Raw genomic sequence first — 24,752 nt, forward strand, 5'->3', positions numbered from 1 at the left:
AGGGACACGTTAGCTCAAACTTCCCCAACTTCTGTTTGCTGGGGCTGATGGGAGTTGTAGTGTGAAACATCTGGAGGGTACCAGTTGGAGATGACTGCATTAGCAGTTAGCCATGATGGCTAAAAATAAAAGCATCAGGGAGTAGAGACACAAGCAGGTCATCACAAAGATAACCAAATGCTTGAGAGTGTTTCCACGTGTAATCTATCAATATGGTAACCCATCTGAAAAAGTGAAGATTGCTTATGCAATCTTCAAGTGAGATGTGACCTCAGCAAGTAGTCAATACTGTTACGAGTTCATGGAGTGCAAGACACCCCAAATTCCTGGGTCCAATAAGTGTTAGAATTCATCAAGGTGGGGGGAATTAAACTGCCAAACACAGCCCCTGGGTTAAGATCGTGTTAACAAGCTAAGCCAGGCTGGTCACTACTAGTAGTTTGGGTCATTAGTTTTACCCCCCTCTGCCTTAGAACATCTACAGTGTTCAGAGGAACTTGCATTGAGGAAATGATAGGCAGCTTAAAAATGTAATTTCTTCTCATCATTTCTGCATTCACTCCAAAACCATTCTACACTTCACACGCGCGAGGCAGTAGAACCTGTAACCACTTTGGATAGCATTGTTGGTGCGCAGTTATCATTTCCGAATGCTTCCTCCACAGATAACATGCAGGAGTCCGACATCCTTCTTGCAACTTTTGAAGGGGCCAGTTGGGGCTTGAAGATGGGACTGTGATATTTTGGATGTGGCAGTGTCCCGTACCTGTCAGTTGTAGCGCAGGCTTCATCAAGAAATCATCTGTCCTTACCCAGTCCTGAGTGTCATCACTATCCATATATCAGAAATAGGGCTGCTTTCCTTGTGCTGTTTGGATCAGGAAGACCCCATTCAGTATTGCTGCAGCCCTATTTCTGTGAACATATTGAGCATAGTGGCTTGAAAAATTCAGACACACACTCCCCCCCCCCCCCCCCCGCTTTCTGTGGCATACTAGTGTGCCTCAGTGGAAAAGGCTTAGCAACACTCCAAGGAATAAAGCAGGATTAGCAAAAACACACACAGGCACTTAGCCCTTAGAATTCAAATAATTTTATTTTCATTTACATAAATGTTAAAAAAAAAAACTTCGTTAAGAGAACAATATTGCTGACTACTGTGCAAAAGAGCCAGATCGGTTTTACACCTCCTGTGGCAGCCAATATCCAGAATTTGCTGGGACACAGAGACTCTGCCTACCAACTATGCCTATCCAGTAGACTCAAAACACTACACTGAAACCCTTCCCCCCCCCCTTTTACCTGCCTTCAATCCATCTTAGATACATCCTTCTCATTACCCCATCCTTTTGGATCTTCGTAATAAATGCTTCTTTTATAACTTCTAGAAATAGCTTGCCCATTACTTCTATCAGTAGAGAGAAGCAAGCAATGTTGGAGCACAGCTGTGCATTCTACTGAGATAAGGTGTGCCTGTTAATGGTGGATATTCAATATGCCCACTCACCCCTCACTGAGGCAGTTTCCTCACCTCCCTCAAAAGGAAAAACAGAGAAAGCCACTACTGAACCAAGACCTGTGCACACAACTAACAACTTAACACTGGTGACTTCATGCTGATTCAGTAGCATGCTGCAACATTGCTCGCTTCCCTCTGACAGAAGAGAAAGCCATTTTCTTTCATTTGCCACAAGTAGAGATTCACAGGCAAGGTTCTCTTATTTCCTGAACCAACTGGGCTTTATCTCAACACCCCCAAAATGTAGATATACTAAAACTTTTTGGCAACTATGGGCATTTACAAGTACAAAGGAAAAGCTCATTCACCTACCTAGGAGCTAGACTGTCACAGATTCCCAAGGGAATTTTAGTATTCCCAGACGAAAGAGATTCTCTTGGAAAATATGCCTATTACTGAAGAACAACAGTGCAAGAAATTGTATTAAACTGCATTCACATCAAGAGAAAAAGCAAACACCAATTTTCACTCTGATTTTTTTAAATAAAAAAATCTAGCCTGTACTCCAGTTCAATATAGTTTTGCCATGTGATATTTACCTGCTGATTCAGCTTTAACATGCAGTGTAGACAACTGGTAGACTTAATTCTTTTAAAGAGGCTAAGATGGTTTCATAATATGCAGTGCAATGTTAAGTTACGCAATACCATGCCATACACATGGCATTATCAGACAAGCAACAGTTTTATTAATGCACTACTTCTGGAATAGTTTTATAACAATTCTTGACAGAAGTCCTTCATTAATATTTCCAATGGCAAATGAAGTACTAAAAATGTAGTTTAAAGGGACTATTTTTATAATTAACAAAATGCTTTAAAGTCATGTCTTATGTGACGCAGTTCAAAAGAGCTCAGATTTTTCACCTAGAAATGTCACCCCGAGGGAAAAAAATATTCAGTTTCTTTTCATGAGTTGTATAAAACAGTTTTAGAAAATGAGCATTATATGCAAATGTACTGAAAACAAACAGCTCTATAAAACATTCCTAGAAATGTATCAAGCTTCAAAGAAAAGATGATTTATAAACATCTGGATCATGATATCTAATCATCATCATCAGAATCTGAATCATATTTCTTTCCTCTGATTGTTTTCTTATCCAACTTTGTGAAAGTGGTTCCAAACTTCTTTTGGCTCTGGAAAGGGGGCTCCATCAAGCTGCCACTAAAAGGGGGAAAAAGTTATTTCAATACTGTATGTGAATCGATATTTTTTAAAAACACCACCAAGGCAACACCTGCATTTTATAGTATAAGTCTTGCAAAACACAATGCCAGATTCTGTTATCTTGGGATACAACTGCTTGAAGCAGAGTAGTTCTCTCACTGTTACAGCAGAGGGGACACATATTCTGCTTCCTGAATCCTTCACTAGTACATCATTACAAAAAAAGAGCCGGGACTTAGTTCATTCTTTGTGAATTAAAGGTGTAACCTACCAAGTGTATTACATGTTCAGAAATACCTTCCACAATTTCTTGCTGCTTCACAGTTAAAGGAAGGCAGCAACGCCAGTTCATTATTTTAAAAAACCCCTTAAAAATGATCAGTGTACAGAGAAAGAAACTTTCCCCAACAATATAACTATCAATACTCAGGGTTTAGAATTATTTTGATGCCTTGCAAGAAAGATTCCCTTCTTGATTTTCCATGCTTTAAGTACCTTTAATATTGCACCAGCTATATTAAAAAACAAAAAAGAGATAATTTTATTTACCTGTAGTTGATTATATCTGCACAACCTAATCGCCATTCTAAGGTCTCTGTGGTGAAGTCATCCGTATTACCAAGATCAGTAAAACCAACCACGTAATCCTGTGTTTTGCCATCTTTTACAAGTGCTAGTGTGGGAATTACTTTGATGCGAAGTCTCTCACACAGGAACGGAGCTTTTTCAGCATTTAATTTGATAAACCTGGTCTCAATGTGCTTTTTTGCCAGTACTGTTAGATGCTTATCTAATATCAGGCATCTGAGGAACAGAAAATAAAACAAAGTGCTTTACAGTGATGAAATGTAGAAATCGCAAATGAGTAATTTATTATGACAACATACGCATTTGACCTGTCAGTAAGTTTGTTATTAAAATGGTCATAATGTTAGCATATAAGTTATTAAATATTTAACTCAAAAGGTAGATTTACCAAGTTTCCCATTCCCTTTGCCCTTGATACTAGGGAGTGGACGTAGTAAAAATATAACACAGTGGATCTGAAGGACAATGCTGTCTCTAAAGACTTTAGCAGTTATGTCGAGGCTATAATCAATATTTCAAGTATTAATCTGCACAGCCAACTATACTCACGATATAACAAATAACCATGGAGTTTTGTAAACAAATCTTATGCTATTTGTTGGACAGTCAACCTATTTTGGTAAGTATTTGTGTACTAAGGAGTATAGTATACCTGAAACTTGTATCTTTGTAAAAATGGCAGACGACTTTATTGCTCCTTTTCACTTGTTCAAAAAAATCTCTCTCACTGGGGATTTCCACATATTCCCCATGCCCATTTGAAAGCCATTCCTGTTTATAAGAATATAACATGTTAGACATTTGAAGTTAAGTATTTTTGTGTTGTCATAAGAGGTAAAGCATCCCCTGAAATGTTATGTAGCATCAGGAATATTCATAATTCCACCAGTTATTCTGTAATTACAAATGCCAACAAATCTGAAAAATTCAGTTTTATGGCCAAAGACAGTTTCTAGCCCTACTGACATATAGTACCTGCTCATGCAAGGTAAATGGGTGCAAATATTAGAAAACTTTAAACATCAGCTTCTTTGCCAATTCCTAACCTTATATAATATATTTTTAAATATATCAGGTGGTGACGTTAACATTTATAATTGTCCAGCAGCATATCCAGTGTCACACCAATGGATGTGATGCAAGTTTCAACAAGCTGTGTAACATAGTGACAAACACACATATCCATCCAGTGAATATTTACTTAGATGCAATTTCTAGGGAGTTCAATGGAGCTTCTTCCCAAATAAGTATATACATAGGATTACAACTAAGGCAATCCTATTCATATTTACTTATTCCACTGAACTCACGTTAAAGACTTCAGATAGATTAAATATGCAAAGAGTGGTAAGGCTACAATCCAATGAACATCTGCAGAATGAATCCCACTGATTTCAGCAGGATTATTAATTAATTAATTAAATTTCCATACCACCCTTTATCCGAGGCTCTCAGGACAGTTTCCCATATAAAAAACAAAAATAAAGAACACAATATTTATAACATTTAATTCTTCTGGAGTGGAGTATGAGTGGGATTGGACTGCATGAGTGTGAGCTACTTCAAATCTCACTTTGCAGCTTTAGGCAAGCTAGTATTCTATCATCTTCATTCTCATCTGCAGCAGGGAAATAGTGGTGTATCTTATAGGGCTGTTGCCAAGATAGTGAATTTGATACAGATATTAAAACAACAACTAATATTAAACAGTTAACACCACTACAAGAAACTTACCTGTTTCTGTTGCTGGGCTTTCTTCAAGCCTTCAAGCCTTCTTTGCTTTAGGATTTCTAATTCATCATCATCCACATTGTCTAGTTTTTTAATCTCAGCATCAAGTTGTTCTTCTACAATCTTTGTTGTCTGAAGCAATTGAGCTTCTAGAACTTTTGAAAACATTTCAGATGACATTTCCCTCCTAAATAAATGGCACACGCATTAAACCTGTAAAACAGAGTAGATTTTAAACCAGACTCCGATGCAATATGATATCAAAGCTCCACTTTTCATGCATTTATGCCCTAGAGCAACACCACCTCCAGGTTGTCCTTTTATATCCAGAGATAACCACGTCCCCGATTCTCTTCATTCCACAAGGTTTATGTTATGTCCACAATATCAGCACCATCCTTTGAGACCAAGTATTTCAGTTCACCTATCTCAGCTTGGAGACTCCAGGAATTAGCATTTAAACACTTGTATACAGTCTCTTCTAGCATCTTTGGCAGTTTTGTCTTCACCCACTCTGCAGAAGAGGGATGAAGATACAGGACAGTATTGTACAGCCTATTCTGCTTTCCTCCTTTTAACCCATTTCTGGGTTGTTTTCCCCATTTGTAGTTCTTCTGTTGAAAGTGACAGATGGGCTCACAAAATGTTTGTATCCTTATATGCTCCATAAAACTATGTCCATATTAGTAATATGCAAAGTTGAAAGCAAACCAATTGAACTTTGATGCTACTTTGCTTTGAAATGGACATAATATACTGCTGACTAATAAGACTTGCTACATTTCACTGTAGAAACCTCGACTTTATTAGCCATTACAGAAATGCATTGTCTCTAGGCACCTGCCCATTTTGCAGCAGCTAGTTTTATTTTACTGCTTTGAAACATTTTTACCCCACTTCTCAGCTAATCAGGGATCCGGAGCTACTTACATAAGATCAACAATGAAGTCTGCTTAATACATAGGAGCCAACTCCTAGGGTCAGAGGCCCGTTCAGCCCCCCCAATATTTGTGGGGACAACCCCCCAAGTTTATGGGCATTGCCATTCAAATGGTGTGTGTGCCATGCCATGTGATCAACTGTGTGGGGTGGGGCTTACTCTCTCCCCTCCCCAATATTTCATCCAAGTTGGCACCCCCTGGCTCAAAACCAGTTTACAGAGAGTGCACTGCAGCCAGGGCAAAGGCCAAGAAGGATGTTGACAAGCTGGAACATGTGCAGAGGAGGGCAACCAAAACGATCAAAGGTCTGGAAACTAAGCCTTATGAGGAGCACTTGAAGGAGCTGGGTATGTTTAGCCTGGAAAAGAGACTGAGAGGAGATATGATAGCCATCTTCAAATATCTTAAGAGCTGTCACATGGAGGAGACAGCATGGTAGTTTTCTCCTGCTCTGGAGGGTAGGACTTGAACCAATGGCTTCAAGTTCCAAGAAAGGAGATTCTGACTAAAGATCGGGGGGGGGGGGACTTTCTAACAGTAAGAGCTGTTCAGCAGTGGAACAGACTCCCACGAGAGGTGGCGGCAGACTCGCCTTCCTTGGGAGGTTTTTTTAGGCAGTGGGTGGATGGCCATCTGTCATGGATCCTTTAACTGAAATTCCTGCGTTGCAAGGGGATTGGACTAGATGGCCCTTGGGGTCCCTTCCAAGATTCTATGACCCCCTGCTGCTTTCCCTAACACAGAAAGGCAGCCACGGGACGGGCAGGGCCAGCTGAATCCTTTTGTCATGAGAAATCCTTCGAAGGGGTGGGGAGGCCCCAGCAACTCAGAAAGATACGCCCACCCACAGAATAGCAAGGCCTGCTCAAGGGGGGCTGCACAGATCTCACTCCCAGTGCGGGACTTGGAAGGAACGCAACCGCCGCAACCACACGTACTGCGCGCGTAAACACAAACGGGTCTTTATTGTCCCGCTCTTATACTCACTGCGGAAGCCTGAGGCAAATTAGCGCCCGAAAAACACCCTCCCAGGCCTCTCCACGGACTCCGCTACCGGCCGGCCGCCTACGCCTGCGTCTTAAGGGAGTGTGAGGCACCCGGAAACTCTATTGTTGACGCAAGCATTAATCGTCAGAGTCCGCGGCCGTTGTTACGCATGCGCAGCACGTCACCACTCAGTGGCTTTTCGGGTTGTTTTTAAAATTGGGATCAGTCGCTATGGTAACGCTCAGAAACGGTTGTTTTTGTCGAGGGGAGGCCACACCGGCTGTTACTTCCCCACGAGGCAACGGTTTCTGGACTGCGGGGGAACTACTTGGGCCAGAATTTCAAGGCGCCGCGGAAACTGCTGCCGGTATAGTCGCAGCAGTGCCGTGAGCGCCACAAACTACAAGGCCCAGAATGCCTTGTGCTTCCGGCTGGGCTCTGGAAAGGCGTGGCTCTCTTAAGTGCAGAGCGGAATGGTTGCTTACTAGGCAAGAAAGCCGATGAATCATCCGTGGGTCTTATTTCTGAGTAAACGCGGTAGCGAGTGGGTTGTTACCAGTGCAATCCCCGCGCAGGTCTATTCAGAAATCTAGTAAATAAAATAAGCCTTAACTGAGTTGGAAGGGGCTGCTGATGCTTAGGCAGGCTATGCTGCGGTCGCTTTATTGGTCCATTGTTTAAACCTATCAGAAGTTATAAGCTGCAGCCCAGTTTATCTGGTTATAAACCCCCGTTTCACTCAGCTCAGAGGCACATGCTTCCGAGTTAATATAGCCTCGGGCAGTCATTATAAAAAACAACCTGCATACATGATAACATTATATAATAAATATATAGCGATTTCTGTGAGTGTCTGCTGTTTCCTGTTCGGGTTTTTTATTTTAAAGTTAGCTGCAGCATGAGAAATGAATTAAAAATGAGACCATGCAAACAATATAGAAAGGCACAAAGGCGGCGGAACTTAATTCGTTTTAAAATACTATTTCGAACGTGTCCAGTGATAGGAGTTGAATGTCACCCCCATCCCTTTTACACGCATCTTTCCTCCTCTCATCACTTCATGGACTATGCATCTGAGGGCTAAGCTTTGCTATATTCAAATGGAAGCGGCTTTCCTCTATACGTCTGCGGAAAAAACAAATTCGGATTTCAATTCCTGCTTCTTCGGTACGGAAAGACACAGTTCTCAGCTGGTTTTAAGGATCAGAGGGTCCCAGATGGAAGAAACCATGGTCTGACTCCTACCGATGTATTCGAACTCGTTCCTGTTAGTTCCACAATTTCACATTGCCTGCTGTTCAAAATTCGTATTCTTTACGTGTAGCTCGCCTCTCGCTTTCTTTCTGGGAGCGTCTACAGAGTTCCAAGGTGTCCCGGCAGCGTCTACAGAGTTCCAAGGTGTCTCTCACCCACGCACCCCGGGGCTCAGTAGAGCACGAGACTACATCGTGGGTTCGAGCCCCACGTCGGGCAAAAGATTACTTCATTGCAGGGGATGGGACTAGATAACCCTCCCGGTTCCTTCCTACAGCTCTATGACCCAAAGCGGCATAGCTGCGTCCACGCACTGAGATGCGTATTATTTATTTCACTTAAATAAAAGACGCTCTTCCCGCTGCAGTTCCCCCTCCGACCAGAGGAGGCGCCTGCAACCGGGGCGGGGCCCTCCCTCACTTCCTGGCACACGTTCTTTTACGCTTCCGCGGCGCGCGGGGACTGAGGACGAACGGCGCCTGCGCGCGTCAGCGGCTGCCTGCTCCGTGGTGTCGTATTGGCCTCCCTCTCACCATATGTGCCCGGGCGCGTGTGGATGTGGCTGGCTGGGCCCTGCGCAAGGAAAAGGCGCCTGAGAGGCAGTTGCGAGCGCAGCCATGGGGAAGAAGCAGAAAAGCAAGAGCGAGGAGAGGTAGGCCGGCGGGGTTCATGGCCGAGGGAGGAGGGACATGGGGAGGTCGTGGGGTTCCTCCTCTTATTCCCGGCGGCTGAGGGAGTCACGCTTCCCTGAGGGGACGTTTCCCCTCATTCCTCGGCGGGGTTCAGGGGAGCTCGTGGTTCTTCCAGGGCCTCGGCCACTCGCCCCTTTCCCTGGAGGGCCGTGGTGGCTTGAGAGGGCCGGTGTCGCCCAGCGCTCTCGGGCGGGGGAACCTCCTCTCCGGCGGGCGCCCTTTGGGGACTCCAGCCCCTACCTGCGCTGTCAGTCGCTAACTCGAGGCTTATGGGCAGTCGCTATTTCCCGCAGTTATTTCGAGGTGCGCTCCCGTCTCCTGTTTTCCCCCTGCCGTAAAAATTCCCTTTTCTCGGGCAAGTTGCTTAATTAAACGCTACTCGACCCACCTCTGCTGCAAAGCCGGCGGAGAGGCCCAAGGTTTGCAAATGGAGGCTTGACGCAGCTGCACAGCCATCCGGAAAATCTGGCGCAGTGAGCGTGTTGGGCTCGCAGCTCCCGCAATTTCTTCTGGTGTGTCCGCGTTGTGTTGGTGTCGGAGGTAATCGTGGCCAACTGCAGAGGAACCTCGACGGTGTTTTTTTTTGCAGTGACCCAGGTGTTAATAGTTTTGCTGAGGAAGGCTCTTGTCCAAAAACGCCATTCCCGAATGGAGGAGCTTTGCGATACGCCAGTGTTAGGGGACAGGATCTTCTTGCAAGTTTAAAGTACCCTAATTGAGCAAGCCCGTTGGTCAGATAAAGCTTTTATTCCCTTGGTTACCATTTTGTGGCTTTAGTTTTGAACCTGCTAGGTTTTTCAGACGGGTGACCAAGGCAAATGTCCAGTCAATATATTGCATTGTGAAAGAAAAAAATTGGGACAGGTTTGCATGGTGTGTATGGGAGTGTGATGGGAGAAGTTGAGAGAATGGGCGGGGCAGCTAAAATTTGAAGGTAGGAAGATGTGAAGTGCTTAATGTGCAAAAACAGACTGTAATGGAACAGCTTTTAAAAATAACTTAGGGGGTAACTGGTTTCTGCTCAGCCAATTTGATGCTTCATCCTGAGGAGTGTATACAATTAATTAACAATCAATCAATCAATCAATCAATCACACTATAGATTCTGAAGTATAGAAGGAAATTGGATGGAAATGACATTAGGAAGAAAATGAAATGTGTGCAGTTTTTGCTTTTTTGTTGTACCTAAGCCTTTGCTCAGTGCTTGAAGAACATGAAACAATTATATGTATAATTTAGCATATGAAACTTTGCTGTTCAGTATGTTTTTGAAATAAAAGTTCAAATGCCTAGTTTTTATGTAAACAGTAGCCACAAATATACCAAATTGATGGAGAATACAGGATGATGGCTACATTGCCTCCAATATTGGAGGTAGTATGATCTGAATACCATCAGTTGGGGAGCATGAGTGGAAGATGGCTAGTGTGCTTACGGGCTGCTTGTGAACTTTCCGTAGGTGGAGGAACTGGGGAGAGCAGGGGGTGGGAGGGAATCACCAGTGCTTCTGAAATGAATTTTATCAGGCAATAATTTCTTTGAGGTACCTTCCCTTCTCCATTAGTCATTCTGTTTTTATCCACTATGGTTTTATGCCTTGAGCTGTAGCCTGTAAGATCCAAAAGGGTATGGAAGACAAACGAGGGGTGTAGTCGACCACTCAGTTAATTTTCTTTATTTAAGGCCATATGCTCTTATACTCCCTCCATGATAAATATAAATAAATATAAATAAATAAATAAAACAAGAGGATCAGAAATAAGAAAACACATTTGATCTGAACATCTTTGTTTATGCTACACTATCAATAAGAATTCACATTGAAACATCCTTCTATATTGCAATGCAGATCAGATCATCAGAAGCCATTAGTATAAAAAGTAGATAAACTTGCTAATTGTTATTTTTTAAAAATATAATTTGTATAGTGTTTTTGTGGTACATCTGGATCCATTGCTGTCACTTGAGGCTCAGGTGGCTTCAGTAGTGCAGAGTATCTTCCATCAGCTTCAGTTGTACCCCTATCTGGACAAGGATAACCTAACTTCTGTCATCTATGCTCTGGTAACCTCTAGGTTAGATTACTGCAATGTGTTATACATAGGGCTACTTGTGAAGATGGTTTGGAAACTCCAGCTGCAGCAGAATTGGTGACCAGGCTGCCAACAAGGGCAAGATGGTTTGAGCATATTACACGGATCTTGACCCAACTGCACTGGCTGCCAATTCATTTCCAGGCCCAATTCAAAGTGCTGTTTTTGACCTATAAAGCCTTAAATGGTTCAGGACCGCAAAAACTCAAGGACTGCCAGGGTGGATTTGATTTAAATCAAATCAGTTTAAATCACTTGTCAGTAAGACTTGATTTAAATCATTTTTTTTTACAGAAAGACTCATTCTTGCTGGTATAATTTAATATTTACAACTGGGAAGAAGGTCCTGGAACCAGTGAACTCTTATTAGTTGACTGGCAAGTACTTCAAGGTCTCGCAAAGGACTTACACATTCCAGTTACTATTTCCACCCCCACCTCTTTGGGTGGTGTAGTGGTTAAGAGCGGTGAACTCGTAATCTGGTGAACCAGGTTCGCGTCTCCGCTTCTCCACATGCAGCTGCTGGGTGACCTTGGGCTAGTCACACTTCTCTGAAGTCTCTCAGCCCCACTCACCTCATAGAGTGTTTGTTGTGGGGGAGGAAGGGAAAAGAGAATGTTAGCCGCTTTGAGACTCCTTAGGGTAGTGATAAAGCGGGATATCAAATCCAAACTCCTCCTCCTCCTCTTCTTCTTCTTCTTCTTCTTCTTCTTCTTCTTCTTCTTCTTCTTCTTCTTCTTCTATATTCAGGTGCCTATTCTGTACAGTTAAGTCTTAGTGCAGTTGTTGGAACGCAGTGGGATTGGGAAGAGGTTGCCAGCCCTGAAATGCCTTCAGCACTTGCCTCAAGTCTGAGTTGCACGGACATGCAAATGACATGCACAATTATTACACAAAGATCCCAAGACTTGTGGAATATTCTGCTCACAAGGTTGCACTTCCATTTTCACTTCTTCACACTTAGCTACTTGTGCAGATCTATTCAACTCCAAACAATCTATTCATTTAACCTCTTGAAATTTAGCATTTAAGAGGCAAGGGGTTGATTCTGTGTATATAAATTAGCAAAGGAATAATGGAATTAAGGTTTTTTCCTCAACTCTGTATGTTTATTTTATAAAAATTTTCCTGTGAAGAAAAGGCATGTTACCTGCAGACACAAATTCACACTTTTGAGAACTGCAAAAACAAGCATCTGTGATAATATCTTCTTGTTAGAAAAACTGCCCCAAATAATCTTACAGAAACCTCTGGAAGAGCATGACATTGTGAATGGATTAATGGAATTCATTTACCAAAAAATTTAAACATTGCATATAAATCCTCGTGCTACATAATTAAAAAAAATATGCTTATTTACTGATGAATAGCCTTTGGACTATAATGTAACTTAAATAGAAAACTATTTTTAGAAAGATATTTCCTCCAAAAGCATTTTATTTTTTAAAAATCCAATTTAAATAAAAAAAATCTGATCTAAATAAAAAAAATATCCAATTTCTGTAAAAAAGATTGATTTTTATCCATCCTGAGGACTGCCTTTCCCCATACGAACCAATACAGACCCTGCAGTCGTTATCTGGGGCCTTTTCTGCAGTGGCTCACTGTTTGTGGAATGCTCCTCTCTCCAAGGAGACTCACTTGGCACCTTCATTACCTATCATTAGGTGCCAGGCAAAAGTGATTCTCTATAACCAGGCCTTTGGTTGATTAACATTTTATGGCCTTTTAAATATTTTTGGCAGGATATTGGTTTGTTTTTGTTTTATTATGTATTATGTGTTATCATTTTGTATTTTTATGTTGTGAACCGCCCTGTGATCTTTGGATGAAAGGCAGTATACAAAGAATAATAAAAAATAATAATGTGTTAGCCACTGTTTGGAGATAATAATAATAATAATAATAATAATAATAATAATAATAATAATAATTTATTTTTTATACCCCACCCATCTGGCTGGGTTTTCCCAGCCACTCTGGGTGGCTCCCAACAGAATATTAAAAACACGACAAAACATGCTGATTTAGTGGCAAATAGTGTTCTGGTTGTTCCCACAATCTCTTTCTGTTGCATTTGCTGAGACAGTTTTCAGTTTTTGCAATATGTGGATAAAGATGGGGGTCACATTAACGATGCTGGGAAGAAACAACCGACACAATAGAAGTTGTGCAGGTGTTGAATGTCTCATTTTGATATGGAGTGGGCCATGCCGCTTCGAAGGAGATGCCAGTGTGGCCATTCCTAGAAAAACAAACCCAACTATCTGCCAGTCAGTTTCTAGTGCAGCCAAGGTGCTCCATTTAAAGCATGGTAGTTTTTTGTTCTAGATTAGTTAACCCATCACTCTTTTTCTCCTGACTGTGCCCATCATCTGCTCTGGCTTTGCCCATTGTCAATATGCAGCTCTCAGCAGATTATCCTCCAAGGAATCTAGCCCATGAGAGAAAAAAGGTTGCCTAATTCTTCTCTAATGACTTCCTGATAAGTCTACTGCAGTGCTAAGTATATGAATGTGCCAGAGTGTTGTGGCAACAATCGTTCAGTATATGCTGCATAATACTTTGGTAGTGCAACAACTGCATTGGTCTGATGGGTGACTACAAGAGACAGAGCCTTCTTTGACTCAGTGGAGCCTAACCTTCACTTCCTCTAGGAACTTGCTTCCTAGAGAGACTTGCCTGGTTTCTCTTAAGTTTAAGGAGACAGGTCATGATAGTAGAGCCTTTGACACAACAATAACTGGTTTTGATTTCACCTTATTTTGTGTTTGCTGTTGTACTATTTTTAATTTTGTTCTTGTTGTTTTGTTGAGCCCTGAGCTGCTTTGTGTTTTATATAGTTATATAGATATAGATATAGGCGATACACACGTTTCAAATAAATCAATGGTGTAGTAACTGCAGACAAAACCAGTAAGTCTGAACCAGTATATGGTACTGTCATGTAAACAGTACATACCCCTCTTTAAATTATTAACATAACTTAAGTCCTAATCTACGGTTTATAATTTGTTCACATAGCCAGTTTTCTGGCATCCATCAAGAGCAACAGTCAGGTCTGTGTAGATTCTAGGAAACTGAAGATACGCACAAATCGAAAGGCTTTTCATTCTTTTATCTGTTAGCAATCTTCTTACATGTATTTCCAGTCATGGACTATTTTCTTTTACGTGATATAGAAAATGGAGGATGCTGAGTAGGCAGTGACTTAGAGATTGTGTTGCAACAAGTTACTAAGGCCTTTGTGCTTACCCCCGCCCCAGTCGGCTTGATGGATTCTTGGAGCTTTGAGTTACTGTGCAGCTTTTGAAAGTACTCCAGCACCACAACGTTTTCCTATTTTTTCTTCCATTCTGGACCTTAGAAAAGGGGGTGGGGTAGACAAAACTTGTCCATTGCATAGGCCTTCTCTGAAATGTCCTAGTTCAGTTGGTTAAGAGCATGGTGCTGATAACGCCTAGGTCGTGGGTTTGATCCCTGCTTATTCCCATGTTGGGAATGTAATACTATGTTTGTGGAATTCTGTTTGGATTTTTCTTTTAAAAACAACACATACCCGGCATCCAATTTAAACAGGGTCTTTTATTTGCCGAACACAATTGAGTTAAAGTATAACTCTGCCATTGACTGCTGTGTAATAAACCAACACAAAGTGTTAGTTATTACATGATGTTGCATCAGAACAGGAATTTACCCATAAATATGACTCTTCCCACTTTCTCTGACTCTTATAAAAGATAGAACAGTAAAAATAGTTGTATGCCCAACTTGGAACAACTCTTTCTACTTTGGAATATATTTTCCTAACCTCACATTGTTCCATGGACAAGAAATATAACACACAGGGTCTGAAATTGTTGGAATTGTTATTCCAACATAATTTTTATATTCTTCATGGGAGTCCTGTAGGCAGATAAGGGTCAATATACTTATTTGAACAAACATGATGGAAGTGCTATCAACCACATTATAGTATCTCCTTCATTATTCACTTCTGAAGTGTTAGAATGAACAGAAAGTGACCACTTTCCAGTATCAGTGACCCTATTCCCAGCCAGATGGATGAGGTATAATAAAGAAATTTATTTATTTATTTCTCGAATGCATACAAACAACCGCATCTTCAAGAGTTTGTGGAGAAATGCAGGGTGTAAAAAGACTGAAATGATTTCACAGACTGAACAGCGATATTCAAAAGACACTATATAGTAATCGTCTGATAAGCTTGCACCAACTTTTTATGAGAAAATCTCCATACCTTGATGTCTTTCAGCAAATTGTCACAGGACTCAGGCCTTATTTGATAACTATAGGGCTCATGTGGAAGCATATTTTCTCCTGGAGCTTTATTTGATTTCTGGAAGGAAATAAGGGCCTTTATCTCATTACAGAAGACTGTTTGCCATTCAGATAGGTTAAATAAATCCTTACACATTGCTGGTACATGTGCCTTTATTGAGGTGCATTTCCAAGTGATGCTCACTGCAGTCTTGGATGGTCGCTCCAAGGTCCTGCATACAGACAGACTGTGTATTAGTGGTCAACGTCTGATGGAAGACATCACTCATTATCTGTTAGCCTACCCCTTAAATAGAGACCCAGGATATCGCTTTCTGAAGCCTTTATTCACGCAAGCAAGCAGATAACAACCCAGCAGAAATGGTTCAGTTTCTTTTGAGTGACAATAATAGCTTTGTAACACACAGAGTGGCCCTCTATGTGCTGGCCACAAAAAAGGGAAAAAGGAGTTAGATAAAATCGCTATATATGCTTTGGTCATTGAGGCTTAATCTGAAATCAAGCTGGATTTGAGTTGTTGTCTTTGGCAATTTCTCCCTCTTGCATCATGGATACTGGTTTATATTATGGATACTGTATATTTTATTGCTACAAGTTTGTCATGGTGGCTAGAACAATAAACTTGTGAACTTCTACTACCACTACCACTAGATGTATGCTCTAGTGTGCTGTACATCCTTCTGTTTGTAAAAACAATGATTCAATGTCTAGTTTGCCTAAAGTTGAGGCTTTCTGACTTGTTCTGTCCCCTGCCTGCTGTGCTGGTGGAAGACACTTCTTCAGGCTAAATTCCTCTGAAAGGGCATTCCCAATTTTCTGACTCAATAGCTTGCAACAGCATAGTATCCTTATAAGTACGAGAGCTAGCAACTCTTCACATTCTGGCTGGATAGAGGAAGGTGTTGTATCTATTTCCTTGCTTTGCTCGAAATAATTCTCATGATGCAGTGTGGTGCTAATTTTCTAATCTATTAATGTAAACTTATTTAGATGTGGTCGGTATTATGTTTTGAAGGCGTTGAAATTCTTACTGAACAAATAGTTTCATTTCAGAGTGTGGTAGTTTCAGATAAATTGTCTTTTCCTTAAACACCCCTTTTCCTGCAAGTTGCTTATGCTGTATTAATGGCTGTTTGATAGTAGTTACTCACTCTGCTGTAATATCATCAAACAGTACAAATTACTACTTAAATCTAGTTGAATATATTTTTTTACAATGCAAGTTTTTGATATTAAAATACTTAACGTTCTCTTAATGTTAAGTATTAATTTGTTTCGCTTTTTAGTAAAAGTTGTTGTTGTTTAATTCTAGTGCCAAGGATGACATTGACCTTGATGCACTTGCAGCCGAAATAGAGGGTGCAGGTGCTGCCAAAGAACAAGAGCCTCAGAAGTCTAAGGCCAAGAAGAAAAAGGAAAAGAAGAAACCAGATTTTGAGTAAGTTTGCAAAATCATTGACTGGTAGCTCTAATCCAACAAAGATTGCAGAAGTACAAAAGGAGGCTTCTTACTGTATGCTTATCCTTATCTGAATGAAGAACTGTTTAGACCAGTGGCCCCCAATTGGCTAAGTACTGCAGACCCCTGTTTTTCAAAAGCCAAGTCATGGACTCCCTACTTTTGAAAACTCTGTGGTAGTTTTTGTTATGTGAATAGTGCCACCATACCTTCCAACGTGTGCCGGCGCAAAAGCGGGATGCACGTCTTTGGGCTGCAATCCCGTGCGAGTCATGTGACCTGTGCAAAGGCACAGTGCACAAAAATGTGTGTTTTGGGGTGCTGTAATCTTGCGTGAGATGCGTTTCTGGCTGCAACCTTGTGCATTTTGGGGCACCATGTTATCACTTGAGAGCACGCCCCCCCCCAAAACAGGATGTCTTATACAGTTGACAGGTATGTGCCGAGACCCCCTTGGGTGGGTTAAGCGGATCCCCAATTGGGAACCACTAATGTAGACAAATATGCTTTGCAGATATATATTTCTGAAAAGTTCCCTCCAGGAGCCAAGCCCATGTTGTAATAGTTTGAGTGAGTAGGTGGGGAGAAACACTGTTCTCCCCCTCCCATCACCATGCTGATTATTGACACTTTCAGTGTTGATGCCCTGCCTCTACTGAGGGAAACACATGTATGGTATCAGGCTATTGATAAATGTATGTATCACACAATTGAGCCACAGCATAGATTTGTCTGTTTGGCAACATGAGGACAAAACTGCCTTACCCACCAACAACCTTCTGGCAAGTTGGCCCACCCATCTCCTGTCATTTGCTTTATGTGAAACGCCTTGGAGTAAGTAGTAAGAAGTATGCAAGAGAAATATCACGCGGCTCAAATACACATGAGCCTCTACTAGAATATAAAAGACAGAAAGGTGTGGAAATCCAGAAAGCAAGGCAGCAGTACTGTAGTCACTGGGCTCATCCAGTTATTGAACCTAGATTATTTGTAAGTAAGCAATACTTGAAACATGTATAATTGTTCTTATTGTAGCGAAGATGATATTTCGAAGGAGTTGGAAGAGCTGTCTCTGGAGATGCAAGGAGGGAAAGCTGAAAAAGAACCAGTTGCAATAAAGGTAATGTCTTGGGGGGGGGTGCATTCAAAGTGTTGCACTACAGCTGAAAGCCCCAGCCAAAGCAAATTGTGAATTTTTTTTTGAGGGTGAAGAGAAAGAAGCATTTGGTACAGTCCAGAGAAGAACTTTTGCATTTGGAAAACTGCCTGTCATTGTGCAGGTCTCCTTTCAAAAAAATACATTAACTTCATACAAACATTCCACTAAAGAGCAGATTCTATGAGGGCTGCATTGAGGAGTCATCTATCTATTTAAAAATAAATAAATCACAAGGTTATGTAACTGGCTTTCCAAAAGGCACTTGACACACACATATTTTTGTTCCCTAAAATCTGGTGATTTTTGTCATGAGTGTTTTTTGTAGTTTAATCTGCATCCAGAGAATCTGGTTGCTGCAAATGTATTATGCTCAAGTACTGTAATATTCTTCCGTTTTCCATTGGTAATGTTTTAACTTTAAAATGATTTATTTATTTATTTATTTGCTAGACAGAGAATGACAGCGAAGAATTTAGCTATTCAAAACAAGATAAAAAAAAGAAAGGAAAGAACAAAAGTTCCAACTTAGATGATGATGACAGTGAAGAAATGGAGGATAAGGATAAAAAGTCAAAGAAGGCCCCCAGGCCCCCCAAGGAAGCTCCCTCTGGCAGTGATGATGACAATGATGACTTTGATGCATTGCTTAAGAAAAAGAAAGGAAAACCTCAAAAATCAAATAGGAAACAGGAGCTTTCCGAAGATGATGAAGTTATCATTATCAGGAAAAGCAAAGAGCGTACACAAGCTGTGTCATCTGGCGAGAGCGGTGATGAATTGGACGAGGGCTCGGAATCGAAAAAAGGGCAGAAGAAAAGCCAGAAGGCAAAACCAGCCACTGAGGCTGAAAGTGGTGATGAAGAGGTGGACTCTTCATTCAAAATAAAAACAGTGGCTCAGAAGAAGGCAGAGAAGAAAGAGCGCGAGAAAAAAAAGCGTGAAGAGGAAAAGGCCAAATTGAGGAAACAGAAGGAGAAAGAAGATCTGGAAGCCAATAAAGAACAGGCAAAGCAGAAGGAGGCTTCAAAGAAGGCTGAAAAAGGAACCACTTCAGATCTGGTATCAGAATCTGCCACTGTGGAAAAAGGAGAAGCTTCAGTAGTAGCAGAAGGTAGGTCATATTTGTGAGAATGTGAGGAACAAGTTTGTGTGGGAGTTTATAGGAATTTCAAGATGAATGCCAGAACATTTGAATCAGTTTGCTTGTTCACTAATTGGTGATCTTTTTTGTTTCGCTTTAAGCTGGCTTTGTACAGTGGTGCCTCGCAAGACGAAAAGAATCCGTTCTGCGATTCTTTTCTTCTAGCGGTTTTTTCGTCTTGCGAAGCAACCCCATTGCCGGCTAAGCGGATTAGCGCTATTAGCGATTTAGCGCTATTAGCGATTTAGCGCTATTAGCGGCTTAGCGGGCTTAGCGGCTAAGCTGTTAAAAGGCTATTAACAGCTTAGCCGCTTTGAAAAAGGGGGGGGGGAAGCGGGGGGGGAAATGGCGAGACTTGCAAGACGTTTCCGTCTTGCGAAGCAAGCCCATAGGGAACTTCGTCTTGCGAAGCGCCTCCGCGACGGAAAACCCTTTCGTCTAGCGGGTTTTCCGTCTTGCGAGGCATTCGTCTTGCGGGGCACCACTGTAGTAGGAAAATTCATTGCCTGATTTTATTTGGAGACATCTAGAAGTCGTATTGATGCCCTGAAAATGTTAGCTGATTTGCGGCCCTGATTTTCTTGACTAATGTGATTCTAAAGCATTTTGCTGAATATAATTTATGCAGTACTTAATGCATGTGGTGAGCCACGCTTTTGAGTGGGGGCCCTTTTCATAAATCCTCTGTGTTGAAAACTATATCATCGCTAGTACTCTATTTCAGAAACTGCCAAGGACAGTCTGTTTGGGGGAGACCAAACATTGACGGCTCCTCCAGTCAGTCTGTTCTTTGCATTCATCTTGATTTGCTTGCACAAAACATATGTGGTGGTTAGCCTGTGTTTGGGCTTATTGAGGTCATTCGTTCTGGGTTGGTTATAAATGAGCATTCATCTTGATCTGCTTGTGGGGTGCTAACATGTCTTCCCATTAATCATTAGTTTGTCCCACACATCTCGTCCTTCCCATCACTTTCCAAATGGCAAAAAGTCTGTTTCTTATTTTAAAGTGGATTTACTGTGCACTTCAGAGCACTTTAATACACTTTACACAAACCTAAATTTCCAGTATGTGCTTGAATCCCTTCACAAAATTGTGGCAGTCTGGAGGGACCCCGAGAGCCTAGAATGCATGCAGAGGGCTTTTCATTCCCCTAAAGGGTCAGTGGCACCCCTACATTTTGTCGATGTTCTCTTTAGTTTCCTTCTTTTTTAAATTCTGCAAATGGATAACTGACTTTCTTGCTTAGGCGATGACAATGAAGGAGAGAAAAAGAAGAAAGAGAAAGATAAAAAGAAAAAGAAAGGGGAGAAAGAAGAAAAAGAAAAAGAGAAGAAAAAAGGTCCAAGTAAGGCCACAGTTAAAGCAATGCAAGAAGCCTTGGCTAAGCTGAAAGAGGAAGAGGAAAGGGCAAAGAGGGAGGAAGAGGAACGGATAAAACGACTGGAGGAGCTGGAAGCCAAGCGTCAAGAAGAGGTACTGCTTGTATTCATATCGGAATGGGAAAGGATAATGGAGGCCCACACCTGTATGCTTTTGACTTTGAAAGGAGATTGCAGCCCTGTTAAAGGGGAGCCTGCTGCCAAGGAATAGCTATTTTTATGCGTTCTGGAAAGCATTGTGTATGAATATTTGCTTCTTTATAGGAACGCTTGGAGCAAGAAAGGAAGGAAAGGAAGAAACAAAAAGAAAAGGAGAGGAAAGAGCGATTGAAGAAGGAGGGGAAGCTTTTAACTAAATCTCAGAAAGAAGCTAGAGCCAGAGCAGAGGCTACTCTTAAACTACTGCAAGCTCAGGGTAAGGATTGCAATGCACACTAAACTTCTAACTACTTTCCTGTATGTAGACAAAAATGCTGTAGAGTCTTTGCCAGTTTGTGGAAGCTGAGGAGGAATTAAACAATGGGCTCTTATCTGCAATTTTGCTTTCGGCAGCTGGAGAAGAGAGTTAAACATGAGCAGAAGTCTTTATTTAGAAGTAAATGCAAACTCCAAACCACCCAATTGCAGGTGGTCCTATGAACCTGTCTTCTTTAATGAGATACTAGCTTTCTGACAGTGCAATCCTATGCACCCTTGGAGCTAACTTTTATTGAACTAAGTAGGACTGACTTCTGAATAAACATGCTTTGACTTAAGCTGCACATCTGTAAGTCACATACAACGGAAATATTTTAAAAACACCCACCTGAGTATTATTACTAAAACTAGCAAATTAAGTGATTTGCATAAAAAGTCCCCAGAGCCCTACAGTGGAGGTGAACTGCAGAAAAAAATGGTTCATTAAAAAAATGATGATGTTAGTTGACTTGTCTTGAGTGTCTTTGCAGAAGAGCTGACCTATGAAAGCCAATTAGGGTTTGAAACCATAATTATTTAGAAATGTTTTTTGAGGCTCTTTATTCTGTTATGGCATGGACATAGTGTTGGAAACATCTTGCTCATTATCCTGTGACAAATTTCTTATCCCCTGCAAACAGCTTGAAGGCTTTGGAGCCCTCAGTTACTTCCCTTAACTCAATCAGTGCCAAGGCTTGTTTGGGTCAAGATGTTCAAACTTTTACCCAGTGTGTAATCAATCTCCCTGGTCAACAGCCAGGGATGATGGAAGTTCTAGTTCAACAACCTCTGGAGGGCACAATGTTAACTACTCTACTTGACATTACTGCATTGCAGGGGGTTGGACTAGATGACCCTAGGGGTCCCTTCCAACTCTATGATTCTCCTGCATTATCCTGTGTTGTTCATTCACAAATCCAGCTGCAGGGCACCAAATGGATTGCATTTCAGTGTTACATTAAATTTTAGTAATAATAAAAATGAATGTTTTTGTTGCTACTTGGCAGGTGTTGAGGTGCCATCCAAAGATTCTGTGCCAAAGAAAAGGCCAATATATGAAGACAAAAAGAAAAAGAAGCAACAGCAGCAGGAAAACAAAGAAGGTAAGGATCTTGTTTCTGCAGTACTTTTAAAAATAAAGATTTAAAAAAGTCAAACATAATGTTAGCCCTTCCTGTCTACTGTGTTTCGAAGCACCCTCCCCTTTACGATATCACAGAGAAAACTGGTATTCCTGTGTACCTTTGGGGCTGCATATTTAAAAGCCAGTGGAATTCTTGACTGACTTTAAAAAAAAGAATTTGTAACAAGAACCCTGAATTTTCTCTAGTCAGACTTTGTTAACAAGACTTTATAGACTGAATTCCCCAAAACTTCATGTTAGACTGGCAGTGATTGGTTCTTTTCTCAATAGCCAGTGTGGTGTAGTGGTTAGGAGCAGTGGACTCGTAATCTGGGGAACCGGGTTCGCGTCTCCGCTCCTCCACATGCAGCTGCTGGGTGACCTTGGGCTAGTCACACTTCTCTGAAGTCTCTCAGCCCCACTCACCTCACAGAGTGTTTGTTGTGGGGGAGGAAGGGAAAGGAGAATGTTAGCTGCTTTGAGACTCCTTAAGGGGAGTGGAAGGCAGGATATCAAATCCAAACTCCTCCTCCTCCTCCTCTTCTTCTTCTTCTTCTTCTTCTTCTTCTTCTTCTTCTTCAGTATTGTATACAATGAAGACTGGGAGGAATTGTATGCTAGTAAGAGTCAAGAGGCCTTTAATTACAGTGTATTTATTTTGGGAGAGAGAACAATTTTGCAGGACCAGTAATGTACTTACGGTTGCAGTAGCTTTGTTCTGGGCAAATAAAATGCATCTTTGTGGTTGGCCTTCTTACTACAGCAAAGCTGTAGTCATTTTCTCTTGTAATTTTAGAAATTATAGAGTTGACTTCCCCAACTGAAGAAGCTGTAGAACCAGTTACACCAGTAAAAGAAGAGATCATTCTTCCAGCAAATCCAGGTCAGTATTAAATCAGGTATTCCATGTTGCATTTATCTAAAGCAGTAATTCCCAAACTTTCCCCTTGCTCATGGACCAGTTGAAAATTGCTGAGAGTTGTAGCAAACCACTTAATGATTCCCCCCGCCCCCATGTTGTAGAAATTGCAAAGCACTGAGCTAGAGGCAACATGATTTACATTTATATTTAATTAATTTATTTAGAGCATTTGAACCCCATATTTCAGCCAAAACGGCTCTCTGGGTGGCTTACATACTACTAATTAAAACAAAGGAGGCCCTGCCTTCAGGCTTACAGTCGAATAAGCACAGCAGGCAAGAGAAGTGGGACAGGTAGGGGAGAGGAAAAAAGCAAGCTCATTTGCCAGTTCTTAAATAGTAGCTCTTACAATGACCAGCTGCGATAGAAACAGTTCAGAGGCAGAGAGTTGCCTGATGGAACTGGTGTTTTGGCTAATGGAACGAGCCCTGTGTCCCATCTCCCACTGAGGCTAAATGATGAAATGATGCTACTAGGTGACAGTAGGCCCATAGAATTAAAATCACAATACAATAAAACATTGTTTAATTTAAAAAACCAACAATGAATATACAATTAGATATCAATATAAATATTTAATGTGGCAGATGTGCCATCTCTTCTCTTCAACCACAAATCCACGGACAGGCTGTGTTGCCGTGCACCTTGTTGGCCTTTGGTGGTACCCAGACCGCAGTTTTAGAATCCTTGATCCTAAAGCATAGAACCAGACTTCAAAAAAAAAAAAAAAGTTTCTTTTTCTTTAGCCTAATGTGAGGCCAGTTAAACCAGCTTTGGGAGCCATCTTTGAGGGTCAGGGGCACCATCTGGGCCACACCCTCAATATTCCACAGTGACATGCTCACGTCACACGTGCAAGTTGCATGTCATGCGTGTGACACATCAGCACGTTGTGTGGCGTGTGTGCTGGCCCCCTAAATCATGAGAGGCAAGTTGGCACGCCTGTTGAGGGTGCTCAGTGTTTATATTAAGCCAGTGATAGAACACCTGGCTAATTCAAGTTACTGTCCAGCCCCGTACCTCCTCTGTAAACATATTGGTACATTATCCTCAAGTAATAATAAAACCTATTATGAAACCAGTTGATTTTTAGTTTCAGAGGAAAGGGAGGAAGAGGAGCCTGAAGATACAGGATTAGATGACTGGGAAGCCATGGTCAGCGACGAAGAGAGAGAGAAGGGTAAGTGTCTTTTGGAAAAGCAACGGACCACCACCTAGGCCTGAGACCTCTGCTTCTTTTTGTTCAAAGCATAGCACTTCTCTCACAGAGTTGAAATGAGTGAACAAACATTGCACAATATGTTCAGAACCATACTTCAGCTCCACTAAGTCATTTAAACTGTTGTGTGATCCACTTGGTTATTGGGTTTACAGGGTTTTAGCCACTATCTCTGTAGTGCCCCACGCGCTAAAAGCATGAAGTGCATGTTCCTATCAGTCAGCCAATAAGAATAAGTTTGAAACAAACCTTCCTTGTTCGTTTAATTAGCGGTTCTCAATCTGTGGATCCCCTGATGTTGTTGGACTACAACTCCCATCATCCCTGAGCTCTGGCCTTGCTAGCTAGGGGTGATGGGAGTTGTAGTTCAACAACATCTGGGGACCCACAGGTTGAGAAAGGCTGGTTTAAATGAATTCACTTAGCAGTATGACTGTGGACAAGGAGGACTTGGGGAAAAGTTGGGTCAAAAGCTTACCATGTTTCTGTTTCGAACAAGAAATTATTCAGTATAAATAAATATATAAAGTCAATAATGGGGTATGCCACAGCTTCACTTGTTGAAACACCTATATCTCCCTTATTGATTTTGCCGGTGAAAGGAAATAGGACTG

The 24,752-nt window shown here is 41.5% G+C and overlaps 2 protein-coding genes across 2 annotated transcripts in view; one reads left to right on the plus strand and one right to left on the minus strand.

Annotated features, from left to right (window-relative positions):
• Nucleotides 1-1,077: 1,077 nt before the first annotated feature.
• Nucleotides 1,078-7,264, minus strand: TXNDC9 (thioredoxin domain containing 9). Its single transcript, XM_028727889.2, has 5 exons — nt 6,937-7,264; nt 5,012-5,221; nt 3,930-4,048; nt 3,239-3,493; nt 1,078-2,686 (listed from the first exon to the last, which is right to left on the minus strand). The coding sequence occupies exons 2-5, from the start codon at nt 5,186-5,188 to the stop codon at nt 2,566-2,568; spliced, it is 672 nt and encodes a 223-aa protein (XP_028583722.2). The 5' UTR covers nt 5,189-5,221; nt 6,937-7,264; the 3' UTR covers nt 1,078-2,565.
• Nucleotides 7,265-8,655: 1,391 nt separating this feature from the next.
• EIF5B (eukaryotic translation initiation factor 5B) overlaps nt 8,656-24,752 on the plus strand; it is a 30,225-nt gene continuing 14,128 nt past the window's right edge. The window contains exons 1-9 of the mRNA XM_028727882.2: nt 8,656-8,842; nt 16,590-16,715; nt 17,772-17,856; nt 18,346-19,006; nt 20,286-20,512; nt 20,683-20,833; nt 21,882-21,977; nt 22,794-22,880; nt 24,013-24,099. Of these exons, the coding sequence (XP_028583715.2) occupies nt 8,808-8,842; nt 16,590-16,715; nt 17,772-17,856; nt 18,346-19,006; nt 20,286-20,512; nt 20,683-20,833; nt 21,882-21,977; nt 22,794-22,880; nt 24,013-24,099 (1,555 nt within the window). The 5' untranslated portion in view covers nt 8,656-8,807. The remainder of the gene's footprint in view (nt 8,843-16,589; nt 16,716-17,771; nt 17,857-18,345; nt 19,007-20,285; nt 20,513-20,682; nt 20,834-21,881; nt 21,978-22,793; nt 22,881-24,012; nt 24,100-24,752) is intronic.

This window comes from Podarcis muralis, chromosome 4 (assembly GCF_964188315.1).
Source record: "Podarcis muralis chromosome 4, rPodMur119.hap1.1, whole genome shotgun sequence".
NCBI lineage: Eukaryota > Metazoa > Chordata > Lepidosauria > Squamata > Lacertidae > Podarcis > Podarcis muralis.

Bases quoted from the DNA above. Each gene is read 5' to 3' on its own strand.
- TXNDC9 (XM_028727889.2), bottom strand. From the start codon at position 5,188: ATGTCATCTGAAATGTTTTCAAAAGTTCTAGAAGCTCAATTGCTTCAG. The intron at 4,049-5,011 runs GTAAGTTTCTTG...TCTTATAAACAG, and splicing joins AAGCCCAGCAACAGAAACAG to GAATGGCTTTCAAATGGGCA. The intron at 2,687-3,238 runs GTAAATAAAATT...TCCCCCTTTTAG, and splicing joins GCAGATATAATCAACTACAG to TGGCAGCTTGATGGAGCCCC.